At 38.0% G+C, this 21,279-nt stretch overlaps 2 protein-coding genes across 2 annotated transcripts; one reads left to right on the top strand and one right to left on the bottom strand.

The window, feature by feature from the left end:
• The first annotated feature begins 472 nt into the window (after positions 1-472).
• Positions 473-3,988, top strand: LOC126709597 (nudix hydrolase 14, chloroplastic). Its single transcript, XM_050409894.1, has 7 exons — positions 473-758; positions 1,193-1,298; positions 1,614-1,691; positions 2,035-2,127; positions 2,325-2,417; positions 2,516-2,614; positions 3,278-3,988. The coding sequence occupies exons 1-7, from the start codon at positions 517-519 to the stop codon at positions 3,512-3,514; spliced, it is 948 nt and encodes a 315-aa protein (XP_050265851.1). The 5' UTR covers positions 473-516; the 3' UTR covers positions 3,515-3,988.
• Positions 3,989-15,847: 11,859 nt separating this feature from the next.
• LOC126709149 (copper chaperone for superoxide dismutase, chloroplastic/cytosolic) lies at positions 15,848-19,422 on the bottom strand. The gene is made up of 6 exons (XM_050409260.1): positions 19,100-19,422; positions 18,981-19,007; positions 18,693-18,765; positions 18,430-18,564; positions 17,711-17,934; positions 15,848-16,426 (listed from the first exon to the last, which is right to left on the bottom strand). Exons 1-6 carry the CDS (start codon positions 19,334-19,336, stop codon positions 16,163-16,165), a joined length of 960 nt encoding a protein of 319 aa, XP_050265217.1. The 5' UTR covers positions 19,337-19,422; the 3' UTR covers positions 15,848-16,162.
• Positions 19,423-21,279: the final 1,857 nt, after the last annotated feature.

The raw sequence follows: 21,279 nt of genomic DNA, 5'->3' as shown, positions 1-21,279 counted from the left end.
TTTTAAAGTTTAAGGACAAAAAACAAACATTTGGAAAATTTTAAGGACCAAAATAGTATTTTACAAAAAAAAAAAATTACAATAACAAATAAAAAGACATAAAAGACAATGAATCTACAAATCCTAGAGTACACAATCAATCTACTTGGTCAAATTTAAACATGGCAAAATGGGCAAGTCTGGTTAGGTTTGGGTTAAGTTTTATAAATTAATGTTTGAATTTTATTTATTTATTTGTTATTAGTGGCACATCAGCTTGTAAAAATTATGCATAGTATCCTAACCTTATTTCTGAAGACTCCAAAAAAGAATCACATGCTAATGAACATAAATCCAATAATACTAGTGAAAGTTAATTAATTTTTAAAAACTTTATATATATTTTTAAAAAAACAACTACTTTTTATATTTTCTATAAAAAAATCAATTTTTTTTTAAAAATAATCATTTAATAAATGTCTTAACGATTAATGGTCAACTCAAGCAATCCACGTACACAAACAGAGGGAATCGAAAATGGCGTCGTACATTCTTCAGGTATCCAGTTCCATGTCTCTACATCAACAGTTACGCACTCTCTCCAAAACACTATCCCTTTCCTCTCATCCTCACCGACTCAGATCCCTCTCTTCCAATTGCAAAATGTCGACCGAGACCGAGTCATCATCCCCTCTGACTCACTCCATCACCCTCCCGACTCAACTCGCTGAACCCGTCCAGATTGTCGCCGCACCTGGCATCTCTGACTTCCAATTCAGGTCTTTTCTTCTCTATTTACATTTTTTTTTTTTTTTTTTTTTTTTTTTTACTTATTTGTTAATTTTATAATACTATTGAAAAGCTTGCTAATTTTCAAGTTTCGTTATTGTCGATTCGCCTCAAAAAAAAAAAAAAAAAAAAAAAAAGAAGAAGATAATTTTTTTTCTCAAGAAAGTATTACTAGAATGAATCATTTTCCGTGCAACCAAACGGAGCTTTAGTTTAAGTTTTTTAAATTGCTATATATGAAGGATTTATTTAGATCTTTACATTACCTTGGACTTACAACTGTTGAGAGAAAACCCATTTATTTGACAAAATTAGTTTTTGCCAAATTGACCCCATTTCCCTTTTCTTTTCTTTTTAAAAATTTTTGCCAACAATGGGCACATAGTTATTAATATATGGCGTTTGGTGTGATTTGATGTTGCAGGACTGCTATTAATTCCTCATTGTTCAAGCAGTGGTTAAAGAACTTGCAAACTGAAACTGGAATTTTAGCTAACAATGCCATGTCTCTTAAACGTGTACTTCTCCAGGTAGCTATTCTCAATTATATGTCTGTTTGTTTTTTATGTATGTAAGTATTCTCATGAGTTCTGACTCAAATGGCACTTTCATCCTTCCACTAGAAATGGGTGGAGAGTGAAGTTGTGAATTCGAAACCCACTTGGTGTCTATGTAACTTACCAATTAAAAACGAAAAAGAAAAAAGCATGCATGTATTCTAATTTGCAATACATTCTCGTGCTAGTTCTACTAAATAATCACCCAAGGATTTGTTATATCTTTTGATGCTTCCAATATGTCACTAAGATATACGATATATTCTGATGTTTTCTTGTTGGTTTTAGGGAGTAGATATGTTTGGAGAGCGTGTCGGGTTTCTCAAATTCAAAGCTGACATTGTTGATAAGGAAACAGGAAAAAAGGTATTTAAACATATCCATGCACTGCTTTTGAATCCTAATTATCTGGGTTCTTTTTCTTTAACTTAAATTTTAAATATTTAACTATGTTCAATTTTGTGGGTTTTATTTTGTTTTGTTTTGTTTTTTTGTATTTTTTTTCATCTTGTTTTATTACTTAAGGCTAATAGAATAGCCTTACTGGTGTTCAACAGTCATTCTTGATTTATTTATTTTTGTAGCTAGATGAACCTGAGGCTTTGTATGTGTAGCCTCAATAAATATATCTCATTTCTGGTGGCAATCTTCATGTGGTTCATCTAGTGCTATTATTCTCTTGTTTCTGTTCGAACTAAAATGTGATTAGGTTCCAGGTATCGTATTTGCACGAGGACCAGCTGTAGCCATATTGATCCTCTTGGAGTCAGAGGGTGAAACTTATGCTGTTCTTACTGAACAGGTAGGATTTTTTCCCCCTGCTGTATGTTGATGTTTATTATGAAGCTTTACATGAACGTTTTTTGAAAACACACACACACACGTGTATATATATATATATATATATATATTCTATTATTATACATTAGGAATTGATTTAAGATAAGGACCCTAAGTTTACTTAACCCAGACCTTATTAAAAGTTCTCACATGTCTAAGGTTAGGGTCCCTGTTGGGAGGCTTAGTTTGGAATTGCCTGCTGGAATGTTGGATGATGACAAGGGTGATTTTGTTGGCACTGCAGCGCGGGAGGTCTCTCTCTCTCTCTCTCTCTCTCTCTCTCTCATGCACACACACATCTACTAGTTTAGCTAAGTTTTAATATGACTTTGATCTTCTGATTATGACAGGTTGAGGAGGAGACTGGAATACACTTAAATTTAGAAGACATGATTGATCTTACAGCTTTCCTTGAACCATCCACAGGATGCAGAGTCTTTCCTTCTCCGGTATGTTGTCAATGGTCATTGTTTGGCTATGTACCTTTTCATTGTTTCAAGTTTGGGTTGTGGAGTTAGTGCATGGAGAAACAAGGATTTAAAGATTTTTTTTGTTAGGAAAGTGTCATTGATGATTGGAGACTGTTAATAGCGTTAAATAATTCTTTAAGTTATTATTTTGTTGGCATTTTCAAGAATATAAGTCCAGGAGTCATTGCTTAAGAGAACTGTGAGCTCATAAAAGTTGGATCTAGAGATAACTAACAAGGAGACCATCAATTACACTTTTAATGATTCTATCAAGTCCTGATATAAGTTCAGAACTACTTGAGTAGGGGTAGTGTATGTAATGTTAATGAAAATCAAGTGCTTCCATTCTCAAATCATCTGGTTTAAGTGAGTTATTATTTGTACATCAACTCTATCTTGAATAATACATGAGTTTTTGAGTTGCATATATTTTGTTAAATATATAGAAACGAATGGTTCCTAGTTAGTATGATCTAGAGCAAGATATATATGTGTGTGTGTGTTTGTATATTATAACTTTCTCATAAGAAAATGATTGTTGGTAACATGTATCCGTTCAACCATCTCAAACCTTGCACCCCTGCGGGGAATTTTCTTTTCTGTGGTTCAGTTTATCATTTTCATTTACTTTTCCATGGTTAGGGTGGGTGTGATGAAGAAATTAGCCTCTTTTTGTACCGGGGGCACGTGGATAAAGAGATCATCACGCAGCTGCAAGGAAAAGAAACGGGTCTTCGTGACCATGGTGAACTCATTAAGGTCCGTGTGGTTTCATATAAAAATCTGTGGCGCATGACAGCTGATTCAAAGGTTCTAATGGCCATTGCTCTCTACGAAATGGCCATGAGAGAAGGGCTACTGCTTCAATCAAAAACCTAATCCACTAACATTTCTAAACACTAGAGGCTTTTGATGATGGGTTAGAACCCTCACCAAATTCTGTTTTATGGACTGATGGAAACTATTTATCCCAATTTCTCAATAAATTTGCTTTTTGGGAAAATAAGTTTTTTGAAGTTGGAATGCAGAAGAAAAAACTTGTTAATGAAAAAACAAGTTTGAGTGAAGAGAGAGAATGGGTGAGAAGAGAGGAGTGAAAAAGGGGATGTCTGGTTAAGGCCACCGCTGCAATAGTGGTGGCGAGTGGTGATGAGCAGTTTGGCATTGAAGGTCCGACTAGGTTTGGTAAGATTGAGGGACATCTGAGTTTAGTTTAGTTTAGTTTAGATTTTTTTTATTTTATTAATATTTATTTTTTATAGTTTAGGCCACATGATAGTACGTGTGGCAGCATATGTGGCACATAAATAATTTTTTATTATCATTGTTAGTCATATCAGTGTTTTCCATTCACCACTTAATGATGATGATTATTTTGATACAATACCAAACTAAACTAATACATTTAAAAACATTAGGGATCATTTTGACATATGGAGAAATGTTAGGTACCAAAATGGTAATTTACCCTATTATTTTTTACTTTGAATTTTGGATTTGGTTTTTAATGTTGAGGGTTTTATGGGGTTTAATTGTAACTTGTTTAGATATTTCAATATTGATGAAATTCTTGAACCGTATTAAAGTAGTGCTCTTGTAATCATGAACAATGATACAATTTGAATAAGACTTTTGGGTTTTTTGTTTTTTTGTTTTTTTTGTTCTTTCTCTATTTTTGCAACTTTTTTGTACATCAAATGAACAAAGATATATTGAGAATTTCTATTGACCGAATAACCTCTATTTCCTTGACAAAAAGTTACGACACGAGCTGAAAGACAAAAGCCACCAGGTTTCATCAAATAACTTACATTATCCCTTAGCTAAAAGCCATCACTGTCGATTCTGACCCAAAACTTTCAAACACACACACACACCCTACATTGCCAAAGAAGCACACACAGGAAAAAAAAACACACACACACCCTACATTGCCAAAGAAACTCTTCACTTTGATGAAATTCCTCCTTTTCTCTAAAAAATTCTTCAACAGTCATTGACCCTTAGATACAAAAGTTAAGCAATTGCATTTCTTTTTGGGCGGTGTTTGTTTTACATATAATGTGTCTTTATACTTGAAAGCTTGACTTTAAATCATGTTTTTAGTTATAAATCACAGAATGTAAAACAAGTTTTTTTGCCTCTCATTTTAAAGCTAAGCTAATTAAAATTTCTGATGAATTTGTAACGAGAGAGAAGTCAAGTAGGGCTGCCTCTTCCAGTGAATCTACTTCCTTCATCGTTGCTATTACAAACTGTAAATGTTAAGGTGGCACTGAACTAACAGTGACTGTTGGATTGGAATAGGATTCAGCTAGATGTATATCAATACATGTCAAGCAAACATGCAATTCGAAATAAAATGAGCTACACAAGAGGATCTAGGATTGTCCTTTCTAACTTTCTTTCTTTTCTTTTTTTGATGCATTTCCTTATCATTAACTCAACGGCCAAAACTTCTAGCTATAAAAGGAAGTGATAACTCTCTAGCTACCAGCTTGTCCCTGACTCTCTCAAGCTCTCTCCAGAGGTCCACATTACTAGCATGAAGAACTTCTGCCTCATCTATCCTGTTATGAGTGCAATTCTAAAAACCCCACCACCTGAAACCAATATTCCATCAACAACTTCAAACCCCAATCCACATCACCCCTCAATACAACAGACTATGCGAGATCTAGATTGGCATTGTAAACCTTTCAATAAACTCTATGTACTCTGGCAGGATCACTGTACCCCAAGACACTCGTTGTACCCCAAGCCACTTGAAATCGGGGAGCTCACACGGTGTTAGGAGCATTATGTGTTGCTGATGATGGCATGAGAAATGAGGGTGCTTGGGCAGCATTGGGCCAATCACGTGGCTTCATGTTTTCTCAACACACTTATGACTCCTCATGCCTAACTAGTGATGCTCCTAAGGGCTCTTTGAGGGGGACTTGCCCAATCTCCCTAGTCGAGTTGGATCGATGAGCAGTGATGAGGGGCAGCATGTGGAGGCACCTTGCTCCACATGATGCCCCCAAGGCCATGACAGAGGAGGGCTATGGTGGGCAGAGATGGTTTTGATGATGGGCAGCAGCAGATGGTGCTGACCCTATGTGGTGGTGCATGGCATTGGTAGCTTAGTTGCTAGTTTCTTGTGTGTGGGCTTGGTGGCTTAAGTGCAAGGCAGGGCTAGGCTACTGTGATGACTAAATGTTGCATGCAAGGTATTGGGCTAGTGGGGGCTGGCTGAATGCATGGACAAGTGCTAGTAGGCTAATGACAATTACTTTGTGTACTACATGTGGGCATGTTGTGTGGGCTGTAGTGCTGATGGGAGACCTTGAGTATGGGCCAAGCCTCTCCAAAACGTGTGGGAACATGTTGTGTGGGCTGTTGGAGGATGGGTAGAGGCCCCATGGTCTGTTGAGACATGGGTTGTGCATGTGCAGCATGTGCAATGACAGTTATTAAGCAGTTTCCAAGCAATTCCTAACTTTCTTGATGATCAGACCTGTTGTGTAGGGGTTGGAAATGTGGAGAGCAAGCTAAGACAACATCAGTTGAAGGTATCCTAAGTCAGAACACAAGGAGCAGATTGTCCAAGACCCAAGTAGTTACTAGGCAATAACTGTCATAGCAATTAATTCTGTGTATTTAACCCTAAGGTTGTTGGGGGTGTCAACAGTAGAGTGTATTTGGCCTTGGAAAAATTATGTGTAATTCTCTAGGCTTGTAAAAGGGCTTTCTTTGTACTTGAGATTAAGTAATAAAGGTTAGGGGTGGGTTCCCTATAAGTATTGTGTGTGCTGTGTGTTTAAACGTCCCTATTTAATCTGTTCTAAATGTTATTGCAGTGTGTATATGGTGTTGGCTGAGACTAAGTTAGGGACTTAAGGCCATCACAGGTAGAAAATTTGAGTGAAAAATTGACCTTGTGACAATTGGTATCAGAGCCTAGCTACAATGTCTTCGGACACCAAGGCAAGGGTGACTGTCTTGGAGAACACACTTGAAGTTCCTACAGAGGGAGAATAACTTTCTGTGTGTGACAAATTGGATGCACTGTCTGTAAAAACTGTTGTGATACGGAATGAGAATTTTGATTAGAGGGATGTTGTGTTGATTCGTGTTGAAGAGTTGACTATTGCACTAGATGCCCAGGACAGTGCAGCAAGAGAGACCCAAAGCCAACTTAAGACAAAAATTTCCTTATTAAAGAGGGCAATGCGTGGCTTGCCTAGGGAGGGGGAAGTGGCCACCAAAGTGAAGGTGCCTGAACCAAAGCCCTTTAATGGTGCTAGGAGTGCCAAGGATTTGGAGAGTTTCATTTGGGACATAGAGCAGTACTTCAAGGCTGCAAAGGTGCCGGATCAAGAGATGGTAACCATTACTAGCATGTATCTTTTAGGGGATGCCAAGTTATGGTGGAGAACCCGTATGGAAGATGATGCAAATGCTGGTAAAGGCAAAATTGACTCGTGGGAAGTCTTAAAGAAAGAGTTGAAGGACCAGTTCTTGCCTACCAACACTGCATGGGTTGCAAGAGACTCCTTGAAGAAATTGAAGCAAACTGGTACAGTGAGAGAATATGTCAAGACATTCAGTTCTTTGATGCTGGATGTCAAGAACATGTCAAAGAAAGATAAGTTGTTCAATTTTATGTCTGGCTTGCAACCTTGGGCATAGTTGGAGTTAAAGAGGCAGGCAGTGCATGATCTGCCTGCTGCTATGTCTGTTGCAGATGCTTTAGTGAACTACAAGTTCAATAAGCCCAATGGGGATGATGAAAAACGTAAGTCTAAGGACAAAGGCAGAGACAAGTAGAAGAAAGATGGCAAGAAGAACAATGATAAGTAGAAGAAAAATTGGGGTAACAAGAGCAAATGAGAGAGTTCTACCTCTTAACAAAGCAAAGAACAGCTTAAGTTAAATGCATGCTGCTTCATATGCAATGACCTTCATCAAGCAAGAGACTGCCTTAAGCGTGAGAAGCTTAATGTAATGGTTGCTGAAGATAAAAGGGGGCAGTCTGATAAAGAAGTTCCCAGCAGGGTAAACCCCTTACAATTGTTGAATGCCCTTAGTGTGAGAGGTAATTCTAAGGGGCTGACTTATGTGCAAGTAGAGATGAATGGGAATGGGGCTAAAGCAATGCTTGATACTGGTGCTACCCACAATTTTGCTGATGAAAGTATAGTCCAACAGCTTGGTCTGAAAGTGAGCAAGTGTTCAAGTAAGATCAAGGCAGTAAACTCTTAAGCAAAACATGTTTCAGGAAATGCTTTTGGCATGAGGTTCAAGGTTGGCGAATGGACTAGAAAGGTGAATTTCCTGATTATGAAGTTGGATGACTTTGATGTAATTCTAGGTGATGAGTTCTTTGTGGCTGCCTTGCTACCATTCATCGGTGTAATGTTGATTTTCGATGAGAAACAGCCACGTTATGTTCCTGTTAGGCATGTGGCAAGAAATAGCAAGACTAGCAAAGGAAAAGAGCCAATGGTGTTAGCCATGCAAGTTGAGCATGGGCTGAAGAAGGGGGAGATGACTTACTTGGCTGCAATGATTGAAGTCAAGCAGGGCAAGTTTGTTGAAATTCCAAATGTTATGTTGGACTATTGGAGGAATTTGTTGATGTGATGCCTCCCAAATTGCCTAAGACCCTTCCACCAAGGCATGTTGTTGATCACAAGATTGAGTTGGTTCCTAGTTCAAAGCCTCCTTCTAAGGCTTTAAACAGAATGTCCCCTATGGAGTTGGCTGGGATGAGAAAGTAATTGACTAAATTGCTTGATGTAGGCTACATTCAGCCCTCCAAAGCCCCTTACGGTGCCCCTGTTATGTTCCACAAAAAGTAGGATGGATCATTGTGTATGTGTGTGGACTATAAAGCCTTGAACAAAGTAACGGTGAAGAACAAGTACCCGGTTTCTTTGATTCAAGACTTGTTTGACAGACTATGCAAAGCCACTTACTTCACCAAGCTGGACTTGAGATTAGGATATTGGCAAGTGAGGGTTGCTGAAGGAGATGAACCAAAGACAACTTGTGTAACTCGGTATGGTTCTTATGAATTTTTAGTTATGCCTTTTGGTTTAACAAATGCCCCTGCTACCTTATGCAATTTGATGAATGATGTATTCTATGGGTTTGTAGACCGTTTTATTGTGGTTTACTTAGATGACATATAGTGGTATATAGTGAATCCTTGAAGGATCACTTGAAACACCTTAGGAAAGTGTTGTCCAAATTGAGGGAACATCAATTGAATGTCAAGAAAGAGAAGTGTGAGTTTGCCCAGCAAGAGATTTTGTTTCTAGGGCATAAGGTCAGCAAAGGTCTTGCGATGACGGATGAGAGGAAGGTGCATGTTATCCTTGATTAGCCTTCACCAAGTAAAGTTGTTGAGCTATGGTCTTTCCTTGGGTTGGCTAACTATTATAGGAGGTTTATTCAAGGGTATTCTAAGAAGATTGCTCCTCTTATAGATTTGCTAAAAAAAGACAAGAAATGGGTGTGGACAAATGCATGTCAAGAAGCTTAAAGCTGCTGAGTAAAGTGAGCTGGTGCTGCGTTTGCCAAATTTTGAGTTGTCATTTGAAATCCATACTGATGCTTTTGACAAAGCAATTGGTGGTGTGCTGGTGCAAGAGAAACATCCAGTTGCCTACTAAAGTAGGAAGCTGAATGATGCAGAACAGAAATGTTCAGCACATAAGAAGAAAATGATTGTTGTGGTTCATTGTTTGCTAACATGGAGGGTGTATCTACTAGGCCCTAAATTTGTGGTGGGGACCGATAATGTAGCCAATTCCTTTTTCAACACACAGAAGAAGCTATCTCCTACGTAAGCTAGGTGACAAGAGTTGCTGCAAGAGTGTGTAAGAGCATAAGCCTAACAAGCATAATCAAGTAGTAGATGCACTTAGTCGCAAACAAGTCCAAGAGTATGTTGCTGCCTTGACCAGAGTTGAGTCAGATTTTGTGGAAATGATAAAGGAAAGTTCTAAGCTTGATGCCACTTACTAGAAGTTGGTGCAAGATGTGGCGGCAGGCCTAATGCGTCCTTACTAGCTTGAAGATGGGTTGCTGTATGCAAAAGGTGGTAAGTTGTTTGTTCCTAGTGGGAAGATCTATAGAGAGTTGTTGAAAGAGACTCATGATCTACAATGGACAGGACATTCAGGTAAGGAAAGAATGTACGCTTTACTGTCCCGTTCTTATTATTGGCCTAAGATGAAGTTAGACATTGAGGTGTATGTTAAGACTTGCCTAGTTTGTCAACAAGATAAGAGCTTAACTCAAAAGGAAGCTGGTTTGCTACAACCTCTTCCTATGCCAGAAAGTCCATGGATTTTTGTTTCAATGGATTTCATTACTGGTATGCCTAAAGTGAAGGGAATGGGTTCAGTTTTTGTAGTGGTTGATCGATTTTCGAAATATGCTATGTTTATGGCTTCACCAAATACTTGCACAGTAGAGGTAGTTGCTGATCTGTTTTATAGAAATGTGGTGAAGTACTTTGGTTTGCCTGAAGATATTATGAATGATAGAGATTCTCGTTTCATTGGTTGGTTTTGGACAGTTTTGTTTGGGTTGCTGGGTTCACAGTTGAAGTTTTCTACTGCTAATCACCCACAAATAGATGGTCAGATCGCGAAGATCAATGTTGTGTTGGAAGATTACTTGAAACATTATGTGACTGCAAGTCAGAAAAACTGGCTGGACTTCTTGGATTCAGCACAGTTTGCTTACAATCTGCACAAGTCTTCTTCAACGAGAATGAGTCCATTCGAGTTGGCAATGGGGCAGCAGCCCCTAACACCTAATGAGATTGCAAAACAATGTTCAGGAGGTAGATGTCCTGTAGCATACAAATTTGCTATTGCTAAACAAAAATTGATGCAGGAAGCACAAGACAGTTTGTTAAAAGTACAGCGAAGAATGAAAAAGTATGTTGATAAAGGGAGGAGGTCTCTTGAGTTCCAGGTTGGGGACAAGGTGCTGTTGAAGCTAACTCCACAGATTTGGAGAAAGTTTAGAAGTGAGAGTGTGCACCGAGGGTTAATTCTAAAGTATGATGGTCCCTTTAAAGTTATGAAGAGTGTTGGTAATGTTGCTTAAAAGTTGAAACTGCGTGAAAGGTTGCAGATTCACCCCACAGTTCATGTGAGCTTTCTCAAGCCTTATCATGGGGATGAGCAAAATCCTGCAAGAAATGAGGCAAGGCGTGCCCCACCTATTGTTATGGTACAATTTGATCGAGAAGTAGACATAATTCTTGATAAGAAGGTGACGACTTATCGAAAGGGTGGAAATATGATAACTTATTACTTAGTGAAGTGGAAATGGGCAACTGAAAAAGAAGCAAGTTGGGAGAAGACATCAACTTTATGACAGTTTGAAAAGGAAGTGAAGGCATTTGAAGATACCCTCCTGACGAGGACGTTAGCTTCTTTTGGTGGGGGTGGTTTGTTAGGAGCATTATGTGTTGCTAATGATGACATAAGGAATGAGGGCGCTTAGGCAGCATTGGGCCAATCACGTGGCTTTATGTTTTCTCAACACACTTATGGCTCCTCATGCGTGACTAGTGATGCTCCTAAAGGCTCTTTGAGGAAGACCTGTCTAGTTTCCTAGTAGAGTTGGATCGATGAGTAGTGATGAGGGGCAGCATATAGAGGTACCTTACTCCACATGATGCCCTAAGGCCATGGTAGAGGAGGGCCATGGTAGGTAGAGATGGTTTTGATGATGGGTAGCAGCAAGTGGTGCTAAACTTATGTGGTGGTGCATGGCATTGGTGGTTTAGTTGCTGGTTTCATGTGTGTGGGTTTGATGGCTTGAGTGCAAGGCAGGGCTGGGTTGCTATGATGATTAAATGTTGTGTGCAAGGCATTGGGCTAGTGGGGGCTGGCTGAATGCATGGACAAGTGCTAGTGGGTTGATGAAAGTTACTTTGTGTATTGTATGTGGGAATGCTGTGTGGGCTGTAGTGCTGATGGGAGACCTTGAGTATGGGCCAAGCCTCTCCAAAACGTGTGGGAACATGTTGTGTGGGCTATTGGAGGATGAGCAAAGGCCCTATGGTCTGTTGAGACATAGGCTGTGCATGTCCAGCATGTGCAGTGGCAGTTACTAAGCGGTTACCAAGCAGTTGCTAGCTTTCCTGATGATCAGACCAGCTGTGTAAGGCTGGAAACGTGGAAAGCAAGTTAAGACAACATCAGTTGAAAGTGTCTTAAGTCAGAACACAAGTGACAGATTGTCCAAGACCCAGGCAGTTACTAGGCAGTAACTACCATAGCAGTTAATTCTGTGTGTTTAATCCTAAGGCTGTTAGGGGTGTCAACAGCAGAGTGTATTTGGCCTTGGGAAAATTCTGTGTAATTCTCTAGGCTTGTAAAAGGGTTTCCTTTGTACTTGAGATTAAGTAATAAAGGTTGGGAGTGGGTTCCCTGTAAATATTGTGTGTTTAAATGTCCCTATATAATATGTTCTAAGTGTTATTGCAGTATGTGTGTGGTGTTGGTTAAGACTAAGTCATGGACTTAGGACAATCACAGGTAGACATTTTGAGTGAAAAATTGACCCTGTGACACACGGCGACGCTCTAGCCAACAGCGGGTTCAACACAATAGTATTTAGTCACCAACCTTGCTGGGATCATGCCAAAGAATATGGTTCCAGTGTGATTAGACGGTCCTAGACCAATTCATGTCCACAACCATTTTTCATAGTTGTGTTTTTGAAGATTTCATTCACTTTTGCAAAATTCCATGGACCTTTCACCTCTTTGGAAATAAAATTCTCCTTCTAGAGTAGACTTCCCTTTTTCATAACAATGGAGTTTACCCATCTCAAAATATAATATCAAACTACCATGCAATTTTGGCATGATAATCACTCTATAAGTGTTTATGAGATGTGGGATTAGGGAAGAGAGGGGAGAGGGGAGAGGGGAGAGGGGGGGGGGTGTGGAAGGATCAGAATTCAAGCCTCTAGGAGAGAGTTTCACACCTATACACTTAAATTAGGCTAGAGTAGAATTCTATCTTAGATAAAAATAATAATAAATAATTTCAAAAATTGTTTTCCTTGAAAAGGATTGCACCCAAAGAAAAAAAACCAATATATCCTTGACCAAAAAAAAAAAAAAAAAAAATCCTTTTTACCAAAATGATTTTCAAAAACTTAAAACTTGTGCTTCCATAGATTAAATTGATCGAACCCATGGACTCTAAAATCAAACCGACAAGGTCCCAGCAACCCTTAATTTTATCCTTTTCTTTCTAAATGAGAGAATAGATGGAATTTACTCTTCCAAAAAAAAAAGTGATTGAAGCATGTATACTTTACTTTCAATATAGTTTCAAAATAAATCTTTTCCAAAAATTGAAATGACAAATGTTTAAGTTGCCTTTCAAATAGTAAGTCATTGGAATGCATTGAAAACAAGAAATCATCAAAAGATTGGTGTTGTGGGGTATCTAACAACTTCCTTATACGTAATTGCAATTATGAGTCCACATGTTTAGGTTCAAGAATTCTTTTATCATCCATGTTATCTTAGGATCCAGATTTTCTTAGCTAAATTAGGAAATAAAATTAAGGGTAAATTCCATTAACTTACCCTAAGGTTTGGGCTAATTTTAATTAGGTCCAAGACATTTCAAAACTGATTAACTTGGTCCCTAAATACCATTAGGCCCTTTAGTCATTACTCTCTCTCTCCAACTGAAACCACTCTCCTCTTTTGACTCACTCTTTCACTGTCTATCCCCTTCCTTCAACCAAACTTCTCTAGATTTTTGTTTCCAGATCAACTCATTCCTCAGCAGCCATTCATTTAACTCAGCTTGGAGAGAAGCTTCAATTTTACAGTTATGCTCAGTAGCATCCCTCTTCTAGATCTCGTATCTGATCTGTAAGGATATTAATCCTTGTTCGGCAATGAACAAATAGTTCCTTATTCCACTTCTTTAGAGCTGTCCTGGTGGCTTGTTGCTTTCTAAAAAGTTTGTAACAATCTGGGCCTTTGGAATCAATTTGCCAGGAATTCTTGACAACTTCATGGCTTTTAGGGTCTCTTGTCCATGCAACTTCAAATCTAAAAGAGCGAGAGAGGAAATTTGGTGGGTTTGTATCCAACAGAAGAGGGTTGTGATCAGACCTTACAGCCCCTAGGTGGGTAATTGAGGCTTTAGGATATTTTATTCTCCACTCCATACTGGCAATGTCCCTATATAACATTTCCTTAATAGAATTCCTGCCCTATCTTTTATTTTGCCATGCATATCTTCTGCCGTTTAACCCCAAATCAATTGCTCCCAGATCAAGGAGCAGATCCTTAAGGAAATTTGGCATTGAAGAGCTATCGGACTTGCCCCAAAATTTCTCCTCATCATCAATCACTACATTAAAATCTCCAATGCAGGTCCAAGGATCCTCTAAGGACTCCGCTAGTGCACTAAAATTAGTCCAAGCTTTCTGCCTTTTGGAAGCATAACAAGGACCATAGAATCCCACCATCACCCAGTCCCCATAACCCTCACTTATTTTCACTGCTACAATATGGCTATTAAATTCAACAACTTTAGCATTCACACTGCTAGTACACATCATTCATAAACCACCTGCGAAACTCCTTGCATTGAGAATCTAACTACTTTTTTCACTTTCTCCATACGATCTTAGCCAACCTTTGTTGCACATAAAAAAAGCAACTCAGGGCGATGCCTCTTTATTAGAGACTTGAGGGCTCTTACTGTCAAGATGTTATGGATGCCTCAATAGTTCCAACTAAGTTACTTCATGTCCAAAGATTAACAGCAATACAAAGACAACCTCACCAAAGCAGCCACAACAGAACCATGGAAAAATTATCCAGCTGTGTAACTTCAATAAACCAGCTTAATAATAACTCATACTCAGCAATCCACCCCACAGAGCAAACTCAGTATGTACCCCATCACACTTAGCATTAACTCTGAAAAAAAAAAAAAAAAAAAAAAAAAAAAACTCTATAAACTAGATACAAAGCATGGCCCAACAAACCTTAACAATTATCAATCTCGACAAATAATCACATATCAATCTCAGCAATCAAATTCAACCAAAAAAAAAAAAACCAGCAGGATAAACCTCAGAAAAAATAAATCACATCAGAATAGCAACATTACTGATCCAATAGCGTGAATTGGCTAAATCACATTCAACCTCCCCAGGTTAGAGCAAAAATGGGTGGAGAGAGAGAGACAGGAGTGATAAGGTGGAAGGGGAACAGGCCTGCGGTGGCTAGATCAGCGATGCAGTGGCTAGATTGTTGGCAGTAGGTGGAACATGGTGACAGGCGACAGTCCACAGTGGCTAGGGAAGAAAGATCCAGTAAAATGGAACAAAAGATATGGACCCACGGAGGGGCAGGGAGGACCCATGGAGGTGTAGAGGGGGAAGTTTAGAAGATATCTCCAAGAAGCTTTCTTGGAAAATATTCAGTTGCACTCACCTCAATCCATTCTATGTTACTAATTCCTAAGTGTTAAACCTAATAAATGAACATATGGGAGATAATATAAATAGGAGAAGTGCTACATCCACAACATGTTCACAACAAATCATAGGTAGTTAGTTGATATTGGTTCTAATTTGAACTTACCATTGAAATTACTTTTTTACCCCACCAATAACAACCTATAACAACCTGCCACTTAGAATTTTTTGTGAAGATATTATAGAATTTGTTGTGAAGATATTATAGACATAGCATTTCTCTATAAATAAACATCATGGTAATCCTTATTGTTGTGACAAAGGTGGTGACATCTATTCAACAATAGTGTATGGTTCAAATGATATATTCAACAAACTTAATAAAGAAGGACTGATATTTGGATCATTTCATGATTTAGATTAAATAAAAAATAAACATCATAATCCATATTATCGTGACAGAGTTAGTGACATCTAATCAGCAATAGTGTGGAAAGTTTCAGAATCAAGACGGGCAGCAACATCTATTGGGCAATAGTTTTGAATGGTTCAGATCATATATCTAACAATTTTTTTTTCTTTTTTCTTTTTTTAATTATATAAAAAAAAAAAAAAAAAAAAAAAAAAAAAAAAAAAAAAACTAATTTTTGGATTCGAGTGAAAGAAAGAAAGGAGAGATAAACAAGCAACAGAAAAATAGACAAGTAAATGAATTTTAGATCCAAGAAAAAGTACTCCAGCAAGTGTAAATGTGCTATTATTTCATAACCACGATAAGCATGCAAGCTCAAAATTTCAGCAGCCCGCGTACATAGACTTGAATCAACAAAGGAAGAGGTGTTCTGCTCTTATCATTTATTAAATGTACTGCTGAAATTGTTTCATATATATATATATATATATATATTTTTTTTTTTGGACATTTTGTTTCTTACAGTGGAATTTTGAATTATTAGAACATACAACACATAAACTACAATGTCATCACCAGGAATCCAAGATGCCTACGATATTAGGAGAAGTTTTTGTTGGGTTTACTTATGATACTCACACCTTGCTGACCATAAAATCTCTGTCACTTGCTTCCCATATGGTGGTTCCATCACAAGTGCAAATGCTTTTGTAGTTCTCACCAACCCCAGCACTTCTAGCAATTACTGAAGCTGTCACACCTGGATCTGATTTTTCTTCAGTTCCATATACCACTATAGATCGCCCAATAAGATCAGCAATCCTAAGCTTCTCTTTCATGCCTGAGAAGAAGGCCTCACCTTTTTCATCAACATCTAATGTTCCCAGGTCGCCAAGTGGCTGAAAAGAATAAGTTATTTTAATTAGAATTTCTATCATAATATGATTGGAGAGAGAGAGAGAGAGAGAGTTGTCTTTATTATGTTGGGCATTAGGTTTTATTGCATTTGGAGAGTTGATGAAGCAGAATTTTATTCCATTTGGTGAGTAGTTGGGGGTTTAGATTTCATTGCATTCAATAGCTGCAGGTATAAAAAATGGATTTCTCTGTCACTTGGGGTAGACATTTACGTCTACCACAAGTGAAAATGAAGGTCTCATGCATGTTGCCAAATCCAAAGCAAATTCAGCAGTACACTTTAATTCAAGATTTTATTGTATATTATATTGAACTCTGCAGAGGAGCACTAGATGTAATTTCTCAAATCCTAAGCAAATTCAGCAGTACACTTGTATTCTAGTCTAACTGATTGCTTTACTTCCATAGTGCCACAGAAGAGCTAAAAAAACAAAGGGGGATAAGATGATTTGTTGTAGTGTTTAGTATAGGTGACAAATTACCACTTCTGAAAAGCTTAGGGGTAAATTGAATGGGCCCAAATTCCCCCTTAATTAGTGGAGCCAGTTACATGGGATTTTGAACTTATTAAATGGGAGGTATAGTGGAGATAGGATTCGAACTCAAACCACCTGCCATAAAACCATGATAAAGTACAACTTGTCCTCAAATCATAAACCATTAAAGGGTGAATTTATTTATTTAACCATTATTCTAACAACAGGGAAAGCTATCACAATATAAGCTTAAAATCAAACAATTTATAAATCTACATTCCATACCAATAATTCTTTACCAACACGAACTAGGACTGATTAGTATGTTTTACCAAAGATAAGGGTGAATTTAACCATAAAAGGGGGTAGCTATTTTAATATACATTCTGATTTTCATATAAAATTTACAAATCTACAATGACTCCATATATTCCACACCCCCCCCCCCCCCCCCCCCTTCTTACCCCCCTACTAAATGATTCCATACATCTTATTTCTTAACAATAACATATTTATTATAAGACATAACACTTCTGCAGAAATTAGTAGGTTAACATAAATACGAAATTCATATTAATCCATCATCACTTGCAGAAAAATAAGTGAGCCCTATATATAGTATGTCTAGGCCATTGAGCTATATGTTCACTAACAAAGGAATATTATCTTTTAAACCCAACACAATCTGAGTCATTTTATAGTCAGGAAAGTTAGACTACTACTTACTATCACATGGTCATTTATCACATAAACTTAGAACATAAATTTTGGAGAAAGGGCGAAGCAAACCTTTTCTGCACTTCCTCCATTTATTGGATTGAACACTTTGCCAGTGCTGGCCGCACCTCTTGTCAGATCTCCAAATTCATTAATAGACCAACCATGTTTTCCGGGAGACAACCCACTAAAGCTAGCTTCAATCCTAGCCAATTCCATATTTACCTGAGCCAAGCGAACCACGCCAAAAACCTCAGGACCTTTGAATTCCGCCACAGCAGCAGAAATTAGAAAATCTGCAGAGCAAGAAGAAACATACTTCAGAAGCATTAAATAGTTTTTGAGAAGACAACCAAAAGCAAAAACAAGGAGAATTCAATGTACTATCACTTGCAAGAAATCCAGGATCATTATGCAATTGTAGGAAAACAGAAACAATTTTGCAGACAAAAAAAGAAGAAGGATTATTTGCTAACTGGGCATTTAAGATAAAAGTGTCCAGTATATGATGCATTTTTAATGGCAATTGATTCCTACATAAATTTTGAGTAAACAAGGCTGCCCTGCTCATAACGTGGGGTAAAAGGCATTTTGAAGGGGGCACAATGATTCACTACATAGTTTACATGTCCAGTCCAGCTGAATGATTAACAAAACCAACAATGACACACCAAGCAATAGTATTCATATACAGAAGCCAATAAACTTCACTGCACACCCCCTTCCCCCCCAACCCACCAAAAATAAATAAATAAATATATAAAACCTCAACAAAGATTTGTGCAGGCAACCTTCTGGGATCCCTTGCCCAATTAATCGAGCTTTTCGACCTGTCTGCTCTAGAGCTTCACTCATGGTCTTCACAGACGTTGAACCAAGAATCCTCACCACTTGATTGCTTAAGTCCGCCTCAACATTTTTTACCCCTAAAATCAATTCACCAGAATATCAAAGAACATACCATAACTTAAGCCTGAATAAGGCAAAAAAAATGAACAAATAAATACATAAAAAATATCCTTCCAGAACAATCAAACAAGCTCAAATCACCTACCATGAACAGTTTGTAATTTATTCTTGACAGCTTTGACACAACCCTCACAATTCATATCCACCATGTACTCGGTCTGATACCAAACCAATACCCAAGTTTAAAATTTCCAACATAATCCAACAAAATCACCTAATTTCTATCACCCACATGCGTTTTCATATAATATAATAAGTCTAATAACAAACTCAAAATCTTGATACAGATGAGCAAAACCCTATATTATTTACAGGACCAAGATAGGACTTAAAAAAGAAAAAGAATAAGGATAATTGAAATATAAAAACTAACCAGTAGCTCTGGCAAGTCAGCATCACCCTGAGATTCAAAAATTGGGCAAGTTTAAAATTTTAATAAAGACCCATTAATATTGAAGTAAAAGAAGAAATGGGTTGCAGAGAAAATCGAACCTGAGAGGTGGGTTTGTGAACAGATGTGGGGGCGTCCATGTGAAGAGCTGAGGGCGTGTTAGCGAAATTCTTGACGAGGCCAAAGCGAGTTGGGAAAGGATTGGGTGTGGAGTTGAGGAATGAGAGGTTTTGGGTTTTGGGGAACTGAGAAGATTGAGAGCAGAAGGCAAAGGCAGCGGGGAGAGCAGAGACTGCTATGGCAGTGGATGTTGTGGCCACTGACCTCAGAAATGCCATTTTTATTCCTTTATGCCAACCAGCAGTTATAAGCCCTTCGTTATCGTTAGATTCACTTGAGTTCCTGTTTTTGTCAGTCGGTTTTGCGCTGTCACAATACACATTTGTAACATTTTAGGTTTTTTTTTTTACAAAATTTTAGATTTGACTTCCATTGTTTCGTTCTAAAATATTTTCAGTATACCGAATTTATTTTATTATAAAATTTGATTAAATCCAAAAATGTTTTTCATTGATTTTATAAAACTTGGTAAAATATTTTATCAAAATATATAGTGGCTTTCCTCCATTTAGTTGCCGGGTTGCCAGTTTGGAGGTTGGTGCCAACGGTTTAGTTGCCACGATTGATGGTCTAGTCATCAACTCCAACCAGCAAACCACTGGCTCTAATGACTACACCACCAATTTTGGTAATTTAAACTTGAAAAATTTTACATGCCACACAAAACACATTAAAATGTTTTTACATGTAAATATTTTACAGCATAACAAACGGACTATAAAGGTTTTTTTTTTTTTTTTTTTTTTGGTTAAAGGGATAATATATATAAACTAAGAAGCCAAAATAGCTAGGTTCGCGGCTATAAGCCTACAATAATTAGTCCCATTTACATCAAAGCAGATAAGATCAGTAACAAAGGATGGGGGAGCATCAAAAACACGAAATTCTACATCAAGATTACATCCATTCTTTGCTAGAGCATCAGCACAATAATTAGCTTCCCGAAACACATGCTTCACCGTGGCTTGAGGCACCCTGTTTAGCAACCACCTGCAGTCCACCAACAGAGAAGAATAAGCTGCATTAGAGCATTTGCTGGAGTTAATCAAGTCAACAACAACTTTTGCATCTAGTTGAATTTCCAGGTGCTATATTAGACCATCTCTTAATGCCCAAAATTCTGCTACCATATTCGTTGCTCTTCCAATGGATCTAGAAAATTCTTTAACCCAATTCCCCGAGCTATCCCTGATCAGTCCGCCTCCCCCAGCTCTCCCTGGGTTGCCTAGTGATGCTTCATCAGTATTTAACTTATAACAACCAGGTGGGGGCTTATTCCACTTCACAAGAATAGCCACCATATTCCGCTGCCTTTGAATCTTCCCCACACAGAAAAAATACTCCAACGCCTGGCTTACACAATGCTTATGCAGATTAGGATGTAGGTTGGTATTATCAAATACAACCTTATTTCTATGTTTCCAAAGATTACAAACAACAAAGGGAAACAAATACTGCTGAGGAGGGTGACTTTCCTTGCTTTGGCAATTTACCTTGAGCCAATCCTGAACTTCATAATTAAAAGAACCAACCAAAGAAGGAGGAATGCACAACCTATGCCAGAATTCCCGAGCATATACACACTCCTTCAACAGGTGAGTAATTGTTTCATTATGGTCTTTGCACAGTGGGCACCTTCCTTCACAATTAATTCCTCTTGATGCTAACACCTCCCTTACAGGTATACTGTTGTGTAGACACAGCCAAAGGAAATGAACAATCTTTGGTAACACATCCAATTTCCAAATCCATTGCCCCTGAAATTGAAGCTCTTGATCCTGAGGAGGCTTGGCAACATCATAAGCTGACTTTACAGAGAAATCACCATCCTTAGAGAATTTCCAAAGAATGGTGTCATTTGCCCTTCCAAACTTTTGACATGGGATAGCTCTAATCTTTTCTTTGATGCTAGATGGTAACTCAAAAGACATAGCACCCCAATTCCACCCTTGCCCATGACCACTGATCAAATCAGCAACCACCATGTCACTCTCATGCCTTGTTAAAGGGCCTTCCACAAGTTCCCTAAAGGATTCACCTCTTATCTAACAGTCAGACCAAACTTTAACCCTGGTTCCATCTCCTATACCCCAGCAAATACCTTTAACAAAGGTTTGGAACCCAAGCTTAATTGCTATCCAATTAGGAGAAGCAAGGAGTT

The sequence above is a fragment of the Quercus robur genome, chromosome 12 (genome assembly GCF_932294415.1).
Source record: "Quercus robur chromosome 12, dhQueRobu3.1, whole genome shotgun sequence".
Taxonomy (NCBI): domain Eukaryota; kingdom Viridiplantae; phylum Streptophyta; class Magnoliopsida; order Fagales; family Fagaceae; genus Quercus; species Quercus robur.
This window is presented reverse-complemented; position numbering and strand designations above follow the sequence as displayed.

Coding starts and splice junctions, on each gene's coding strand:
- LOC126709597 (XM_050409894.1), top strand. CDS start 517: ATGGCGTCGTACATTCTTCAGGTATCCAGTTCCATGTCTCTACATCAA. Junction 1,299..1,613: donor TTAAACGTGTACTTCTCCAG/GTAGCTATTCTC, acceptor TGTTGGTTTTAG/GGAGTAGATATGTTTGGAGA. Junction 2,615..3,277: donor GCAGAGTCTTTCCTTCTCCG/GTATGTTGTCAA, acceptor TTCCATGGTTAG/GGTGGGTGTGATGAAGAAAT.
- LOC126709149 (XM_050409260.1), bottom strand. CDS start 19,336: ATGGCATTTCTGAGGTCAGTGGCCACAACATCCACTGCCATAGCAGTC. Junction 18,565..18,692: donor TAAATTACAAACTGTTCATG/GTAGGTGATTTG, acceptor AATTGATTTTAG/GGGTAAAAAATGTTGAGGCG. Junction 17,935..18,429: donor TGGGCAAGGGATCCCAGAAG/GTTGCCTGCACA, acceptor CTTGCTCTGCAG/ATTTTCTAATTTCTGCTGCT.